This window comes from Scomber scombrus, chromosome 6 (assembly GCF_963691925.1).
Source record: "Scomber scombrus chromosome 6, fScoSco1.1, whole genome shotgun sequence".
In the NCBI taxonomy this organism is placed as follows: Eukaryota; Metazoa; Chordata; class Actinopteri; order Scombriformes; family Scombridae; genus Scomber; species Scomber scombrus.
The window spans coordinates 5,870,583-5,879,921 of record NC_084975.1 but is presented as its reverse complement, the minus strand read 5'-3'; the positions used below and the strand labels follow the sequence as shown (position 1 = coordinate 5,879,921).

Genomic DNA, 9,339 nt, shown 5'->3' with positions numbered 1-9,339 from the left:
TCTGATGGAAAGTTAATGCATATTGGTTTTCACTGCAACACTGTGACGCAAGCTCTCAGCCAATAGGAGTCACCCAGAGCTGGCATGAATGAATGAATCAGTGATTTAATGCTGCTTGTGATTCCTCTCTCTCTCTCTCTCTCTCTCTCTCTCTCTCTCTCTCTCTCTCTCTCTCTCTCTCTCTCTCTCTCTCTCGCTCTCTCTCTCTCTCTCTCTCTCTCTCTCTCTCTCTCTCTCTGTCACACACACACACACACACACACACTGAGTCGAAATGCTCTTATGTCATGTTATTATGAATTGAATGAATCTTACAGAGCATGGGTGTCCCAATTTTTTCCTATTTCCATATTATGAATGCAGATGTTTACGCCACTGAGTTCCATAGAGGGATGTGGAACTAAAAGCAGATATATTCAGGTTTATCATTGACATATAACATCCCAGAAATTCAAATTTTCCAGCAAAATTAATGCATTTGTGTTCCCATTACAAAGCAGGCCAGGAATTATACTAATTTATTCAATTTCTTTTCTGCCCTGTGAAAAATATGCATTTCCGAAAATGTCAGGGGCAAAGAAAAACAGCCCCATCCTTGGCTTTATGACAAATCCTTTTTTTTTTTTTTTGATAATCCACTGTTTTGTTGGACAGTTCTCATCCCATATACTGTAGGAACTCTTGAGTAATTATATAGTTAACCTCTTCAAAATCACCAGATTTGGACATATGTGGTTTTCATCAGTAGTACCCATCATTCGAAATGACATAAAGTACAAATCATGGAAGATAGTCATGGCCTGATTAGCTGGTGGGACATTTTAACCCCTCTCCTCCCCTTCTCTGTGCACTATGTACAATATTCCTGTTGTAACTTGTCTCCAAATTTCAGGTTTTGGTAATTTGATTAAAGGAATGCACACCATTTAAGCTGAAATAATTAAGGTCTTAAGACTTGGCTTCTTCTTTAAGAGGGGGGCAGGACCTACTGTACCTTAAGGCCAATTAATCCAATTACCAACAACTAATGCCACGCAATGAATTTGGGGCTTTTGGGTCCCCTGGGATCTGGACCACCAATGCAGTTGCCTGATTTTGTCCAGTTGCTAATCCAGATCATCATTACAAATGTTTAGATGCAGAGTTGTGTCAAAGCAGTTTCAAACCAGAAGGAGAAATTGAGACATTGAGATGGTGAAATCTCACATTCATACCAATGGAAATACCCATTAAAAGGATGATTTATATAAATAATGTACTTTAATAGTGTAGAGGAATTAAACTTGCTGGATTATAGAGTACATTTTTTCTTTAAAAAAAAAAGTAAACATAAAATAACACTAATAACAATAACTTTTATTTGTATATCACCTTTTCGTACATAGAATGCAGCTTGAAGTGCTTTACAATATAGCATTGAACACAAAACACAGTAATATAACAACATAAACAATAAGAAAAGGGTTAAAATAAAAGTAGGAGAGTACAATAAATACAAAAAATAAATAAATTCATAAAAATAGAATAAAAGATCCCATAAAAAGAGTAGAAAAGTAGAGTAGAAAGAGAAAGAGAGTAGAAAAAGTAGTAAAAATGATAGTAGAGAGTGATAATGTACAATATTAACCAAACACCAGCCTGAATAGGTAGTAGCAGATTAAAAATGTCAACAGAGCCTTTGCATAGCTGATGTAACTATGCAGGTTGTTCCACAGTGTGTTTTGATTATTCCTCTATATTATCATCAGTTCAGCCAAATCAAAAGACACCATGGGTCAACTGGAGAATAACAGGCTAAACTTTGACTGCAAAACACAAACTATACATATTTTTTATCTCTATAAATAAAAGGAGGTTGACATTCGCTTAGAGATGTTTGATTACATTTTATACCAGTAATCAAGTCAGTGAAACAGTTCACCATGACCCTCCAAGATCAACATTGAACCTTCAGGAATGGCAACCAAGATCCTTTTGAGTTTGTCTATCACAGACAATATTTACCTATTTCCCGTATTTATTGTGCATTATAAAGAGATAACATCCTGCAACTGTAATCCAAACCTTTGATAAATTTATATTTAGATTAACTATTAATAAAATCACGGATCCACACTGAACTCTTTAACTTGCAAGCCTTGAGTGTGTGCTATTGTCTTGAAAAAGCACCCAGGGGAAACAAAGTCTATTTCATGTGCTGTCTGGGAGCCACTTTGAAAAACAGAAGAGCCTGTGTGCAGCCTGCGATAGGCAATGTGCAGCTCAAACCTGCTTTGATAAAGCAAAAGAAAACAGTCAGCGGTGAGGCAACGATGACGTTCACTTCAACAGCCTTGATGCAGTTTTGTGTTCTTTCCAGTGAAGAAGAGAGTCAAAATGAGGCCGCGAGGCCATGAGAAGTGCTGATGGCTGGAGTTTGGATGGGTGAATGGAAACACTAGATGGTGATAAATGCTATCTGCTCCCACTGTGTTGTGTCTTGTCTGAGTCATAGTGTTCTAGTTTTTAACTCTGGGTCTCTCAAGGATGGTTTTTCTTTCCCTCAAGGAGATTTTTTTCTTTGCTTTGTTTCTAAGCAATCCCTTTTTTTCTTTTATAGAATAAGTTACTTACTACAGAGCTGTAGGTAATGTCCTGCCACCTTGTGTACCATATAGTAAGTGCAGCTGTTGGCACAGATGATATTTTGGCTCTCTCATCTTCTGTTACATCCTTACCACTCTGGTGTGGCCCTGTGCTCTTTCATTATCTTAGCATTATACAAGATTATTATTACAGGTTCAAACAGATTCAGGGTCAAACCAGAACAATGCACTAAAGGAAGTAAAGTTGTAGTGTTTCATCTGGAGTCTATCTGTTGTGTCTACTGCTACTCTTGCAAAATGTTCTTCTTTTAATTCCATATAAAACTTTTGAATCAATGCAGGGACAACCTAATAGCAATTGAAGGTTGTGGATATTGGTTGTATTATAATATTACCTGTTATTATTTAGCCACAGAGAGCAGGAAAATATGCATTTACTGAATGATGAACAGCCTGATTAGCCTGTTACTTAAATCTATAAATAACATTATGGGATTAAATTATAATCTGATGATAATGGTCATTCTTGTCATTCAGTTCAAGGTATTGTATGCCATGGGAGAAGAAGTTAACTGTTCATCTTAGTGATTGATATGGTTTTCCAAAAAGTAATTTTGAAGATATGCTGTATGTCCATAGATAGGCTATTAAGATCTTATGCTGACAGGTTCGGGAACAAATTGAATTTATTTCATTCATTTAGATGACAACAGCAAACCAGTAAATCCAAATATGGGGATTTTATAACCGTTATATAATTATATGGAGGGATCATAAACTGACAAAAATATTGAATGAAGGCCCAGCCCTGAAGGCACATGCACACATTGTGATCATCACACACACATACATACACACACACACAACCGCAGTAATGTGGCTCAGGCTCACCTCTGGCGATAGTTGGCTGGAGGTGGAGATGCTTTTTCAAAGAGAGGATTAACTGCTGTAAAGCCTCCGCTCCTCTCTCACTAGGAACTGTCCTGTGACACGAGGCCAAGAACAAGTCATGGGACCTGCAGAGTACATCACAGCACCAACACCAGACCCGGGCCAAGTGCTCTCTTTTTTTTAATGGTCTTTATGGTTTTGTTTTGTCCCTGCAGTGTGGGTGGAAGTTTTCATGTATGGCTGCGTAGAGAATATAGGGAAATTACAATAAATGTGATGGGACATTAGACAGGTGAACGTACTCCAAATGCTTCTCATTTCAATGCCACATTCATGATTTACACTCTCCTCTAGAGTGAAACAGCTATAATCACAATGCATATGTTATTGTTAACACCAAACCAAGTTGTGACCAGTAATTATCAGCTTTGGCTTTAAGATCAAATTGCCCCCTTATCAGTAAATATCTACAACTTTAATTGAATGACCTAATGTATTAACACTATATTGTATTTAATAGACAAAAAGGCTTTAAACTCAGAGGTAACATCAGCTGGTTAGCTTATTGATTATTTGTCATAACTAATTTGAACAATTGAAGCTCTATATCAGCTTCAGAAAAACTTTTAAATACATTTTTGCACATAAGGACTGTGGATTTTAGCCCTTATTGCTTGAAATGGCATCAAGGGATCATACAGTATAATAACCAATATGAACAAGAGGAATATGGCAAGAAAAATCTATTTCAAAGTTCATTTTGGCACCTAACTGTTGTTTTAAGACAGGCTTGAAAAATTGTGAACCTGTCCTTTAAGAGTAAATAAAGTTCTACATGCTAGTAATACTAATAAGTGTCATCTATAAGGATAACATTGTGTTCTTTTGGTCAGTTTTCCTCATGTGTGCCTGTTTTGTTAAAAAGCAAATGCAAATAAATAATTATTCAGAGAGAGGCAGCAGTGAACGTCTTCAACAGTTTGTCTCTAACACACACTGTGAGCCATTCTGCCTCTACACAGTGGATCTCTGTGCATAGACTGTGGCTCAGCACAAAATATTGCATTTAGCTAAAGACATCCTATGTGCATTTACAATGTTCAGTCCCTTAATAAACAAAAGAGCTCACATTTCGTTTCGCTCCCGGGTTGTCAATGTTCTCATTGATGGCTCTGCGGGGGAAATACTGTTGTCAGCATGTTACTTTTATATATTTGCAAAGAGTGTGCAAATGCTTTGTATTTGACCTTTAAAACATTGATTAATCCTTGTAATACCACATATTTAAAAAATCACGAGCAGGAAAGAAGTGTCTAAATGATGAAACATGTCTAAGACTAGGACTTTAACTCAATGAACCAGGAGCAGGAGATCTATTCTCAGCCTCCAGCTTGTTAGGGGGAATTCTGATTACAATAATCCCACAGTCATTTGAAGCAGATTTAGATGTACTATGGTCACACTGGCAGCATGATAACTTTGTAAGGCAACCCAAATCTGTGTCCAAGTCCAACTGATTCACCGCTGTGATCATCCCTCTGAAGGAGAACTGCTCTCTTTTAGGAGGGTGTTGAGGATGAACTGGGTAAAGTGCACTCATTTGAGCGATATTGTGTAGATATAGTGTGCAGAACCAACAAGAAGATACTGATTTTGTGAGTGAGAATTTGATTTGACAGCAGATAACTCCAAGAATGCAACTTAGTAATGATTAGGCTTACAATGGCATTCGTGCAGGATTAGCTTGCTTAAATATTTCCCCCCTCACGTGCGCCTAATATGTTTAAACTATCAGGTCTGCATACAAGTCGTCTTACTCACAGAAGCCTATAATCTGGCTCAGTGCATTGAGAAGAATCATCAGTTTTTCCAGCGCAGGGGTTTTAAAATGTGAGGTTGAGTTCATGCATGGGAAATATTTTGGTTCTGGTTTGTATTTTCATTTTACGTTGGTAGCTGAATGCATGGCAACTGAATATTCTTAACAGATGAATCCAGGCCTACATGAGAAAAATACATGTTGAACACCACAATTTACTAATTTATTTCATGCATCAAAGTCGCTTAATCAAAAAATCTGTGACTTGCAAAGAATAACATAAAATTATATTGCAATGGGAGAAGGATGAAGTTGTATTTGGGTGGTGGTAATTTTTCCTTCCAATCCCTTCTTTCGTTAAAGCTCCCAGATGGAAATGATAGGCTTGATAGACCCAATGGCTGCCAAGATAATGGTTACAGACGAGTAACAGAAAACACTTGACAGTGTAAACACACAGCTGCTATCCAAACCGCTGCTGCGTTTGGGCCGGAGCCGCCATTGACTGGCGTAATCTGCTGTATAAATCTGCAGCTTGGCCCTGTCTGGCTGCTGTCTGGGTTCTCTGCACTTGGACAAAAGCGACGGACACCTTGCCCACTGTCAAAGGGCCTGGCCCTAATTGGAGCGGACAAGGCTTGCTGATGGAGCCTTTTTGAGCAATTGAACTTGGTCAATGAATCTTAGAGGACCTAATGAAACATAAGGGACAGGCAGTTTGACTCCAACAACGGAGGCAGAACCAAGCTGTCCTGTTTCTGGCTGTCAGTCTAAGGATTGAAGTTGTGCTTTGACCCACAATGACCTTTATAAAAGGCATGTCTGTTTTGAACCTGTGAAGATTCTAATGGTGTTGACCCTGTAGGCCACATACAGTAAGTGTTGTAGATGTGGTGCCTTTCATCGCCGCTGTGGAATTCAGTTTTGTCCTTTGAAGAGAAAATGAGTTTGATCTGGCGCCATTCTGTTGTTTTGTTTTCCTCCTTAACCGTCACGAGAATGGAGAACAGGCCTTAGTGTGTCTCCGGAGCAAACAGTTTGGGATGGAGGACATGCTGTTTTCCTTTGAAACTTTGAGGAAGGAGACTGGGTTCCTTTTAGAAAGCCCTCGGGAATGTGTATGGGAACCTGTGTGGGCCACTGGAATCTCCTCAAAGAGACAGAATACAGTATGAGTGCAGAGCCTTCACCACGGGAGAGAGGAACCGGTCTTTGTGATCACAAATGCCATAGAAAAAGTGTGCATTGTTTACGGCCCAACATATTTTTTGTTCTTCGGATCTTGTGATTCACCTACAAGGTCTTAGGCTCACTGACCCCTTCTAGCTGGCTGCCCAAAATGCCCACACGAGTCCATGACACCACATTTTATTTTCAAAAAGAGTTGCTGTTGACAGACTGCTCTTTGTACAGAAGTGTAACACTAGTTGATCTCAACAGGTGATAATTTCTGTTTTTAAATGAACAATTGTAATTTTGTTCATCTCCTTTCTTCTCATTATATCGTTTATAAATATCCAAATATTACCCTGATGAATAAATAAATCAGTACATAACCATAATTCCCTTCTCAAAATTTTAAATTCTATTTTTGATATTTAGTTTTGCTTTCAATATATCTCATGAGATTTGATGTCTACTAACAATACATTTAGTTTTATATCAATTTCAGTAATTTAAAATGGTGAATAAAACTTTCTACAAGTAAAAGGTACAAGTAAAATAACCAACAATTCAGATCTTAAATAAACAACTGAGTTGAAAAAAATCCGGCTGTGATAAAAAGGAAGGTTAAGCTCAAAAAACTTACCTTGCTAATGTCTTTACAAAGATGAAAGACTGCTTCATTAATTTAAGCAAAATACAAAACAAATGTCAATACAAATGTCAGAGAAGTCAGTAGATTTAGCTAAAAGGGAGTTTCAAGCACCGGCCTCTTCACTAGGTACACCTGTGCAATCTTATTCAATTCAATACAACAGCTCTACCATAAATTCTACTTTTTTGAAGTATATACTTCTGTTTTTGTTAACATTATCATAAAAGTGATTATTCTTCTTTATTTTAATTGCTTAGGTAGGTGGTGGCATACAGGAGTGCATTATATTGACTAGTGCCATACCCTTATGTTTATTGTATATAGTATTTGTGTATTAGTGTATAGTATTGATTATTATATAGAGTATTTTTATTTTATTTTATCACTCATTACAAGAATACTGTTGTGTCAATTTTAAATTTCCCCTTAGGGGACCCTTATGACCTCAATAATTAAACATGCAGTAGAATTATCACCTTCTTGACAATTTCAACCCAAATTTTACATTTGCCTTGTGTCCCTTGCGAGGCTCCGTAGTTCACCTCGTCTCCATGGCGACCAAAGTGTCTCCATGGCAACCAAAGTGTCTCCAAGACGCGAAAGGTTCATTTTGACTTCTTGTTGTTCTGTAAGCTAACAGGAAATTAGCTTTGACGTGCTAAACAGCATATTATTCAGACAAGTGTGGATATTTGCGGCTAATAAGAACAACTTAAGATACATTTCTGACGATAAATGATGGCAACTGGATTGAAAAATACCTGCCTGACGTTTAAAAAACCATGACGGATGTTAATGAAATGTGTGAAACAATCATGCAGGAGCTGAATGGCCTGGTCCTATCTGATACTGAAGAAGAGCAGGACGGCTTTTCATTTCACCAAGAGGAGGTTGTTAAGACGAGACCTGAATAACTACTTAAAGAGATAGTTGAAGTGTTAATATGTGTTAATGTGAGCTGAATAGGCGAAGCTAAATGTACTTGTAGCTTGTTATGTTTAAGTAAATAAGTGTCCTGTTAATGCTTACTGACTTATTTTCTGACAACAGGCCCCAGATGAAATTCCACAGTCACTTCTCAGCTACTTTAAAACCTCAAAAAGTAGAGCAGCAGCTTGTGAGAAGCTCATCCTGGAGGAACTTGAAGGTATGGCAACATGGTGCATATACTAATAATAATAATAATAATGATAATACATTTTAATTTACACTGTACAATTAATAAACAAAACAGTAAATAAGAAACAAAACAATAAGAAACAAAACAGATAAAGGACAGTGTAGAACAGACACAACAGAATAAGGTGAGGTAGTGCAGTTCATGTTAAGCTCTGCACTCAGACACATCATACAAGCAGTGTTGGGGAACCTTACTTTTAAAAGTAACTAATTATATTACAAAGTTACTGCCATTAAAAAGTAACTAGTTACGTTACAGCATTACCTTCTGAGATAAGTAACCTCTTAGAGTACTTTTGTGAAAACCTCTTTTGTAATTTCTCATGCATGTTGTTTTAGTCAAGACTTCCTTTAAATATAATGACTCTTCCATCATCACACAGCCAAGTCTGGCCCATAATCTGTAAATCTTTACACTAATAGCAGGAATAACAGACACAATGTCCCATTTACAGCTCTTTATTGGACTAAAGTGGCTTCTCAAACATATGCCCACATACAAGTTAAAAAACTACATACAGGCTTTTCAAACACATCCCTACATCATTGCAACAGGGCAGCAGGCTCTTGTTACCCAGGCACAACTTGCATCTTACTGTAATATTCTTGCTTTTATTTCCTCCCATGAATTCAAAATAATGTGAATATTTCCACAAAATGAAAGCTGTCCCATCTTGCTCGCCGAGATGCTGTACACACGCGCAGTGATATAACCGGAGCACGTGGCCAGGTTATAGCAGATTTTCTTTTCTTGTGGCAAAAGTTACAGGAGTAGTTGGTTAAAAAATAACAGATTACCTTTTTGAAAATGTAACTAAACAACTGAATACCTAAATTGCAGACCTAACCATTAGATTACTCGTTACATCTAAAAAGTAATCTAAGTACTCTAACGCGTTACCCCCAACACTGCTCCTAATGCACTGCTTTTCTGTGGTAAACAAGGGAAGGAAATTACTGCAGCCTCTGTATTTAAAAAATGATTTATTAAATGACAAATACAGCCTGGCACTTTCATGATTTAATCAGTCAGCTATTCAGCATTT

General features: G+C 37.4%; 1 protein-coding gene across 1 annotated transcript in view; it reads left to right on the top strand.

Annotated features, from left to right (window-relative positions):
• Positions 1-7,917: 7,917 nt before the first annotated feature.
• Positions 7,918-9,339, top strand: part of lrriq1 (leucine-rich repeats and IQ motif containing 1) — a 38,791-nt gene continuing 37,369 nt past the window's right edge. The window contains exons 1-2 of the mRNA XM_062420806.1: positions 7,918-8,004; positions 8,165-8,261. Coding sequence (XP_062276790.1) covers positions 7,930-8,004; positions 8,165-8,261 — 172 coding nt within the window. The 5' untranslated portion in view covers positions 7,918-7,929. The remainder of the gene's footprint in view (positions 8,005-8,164; positions 8,262-9,339) is intronic.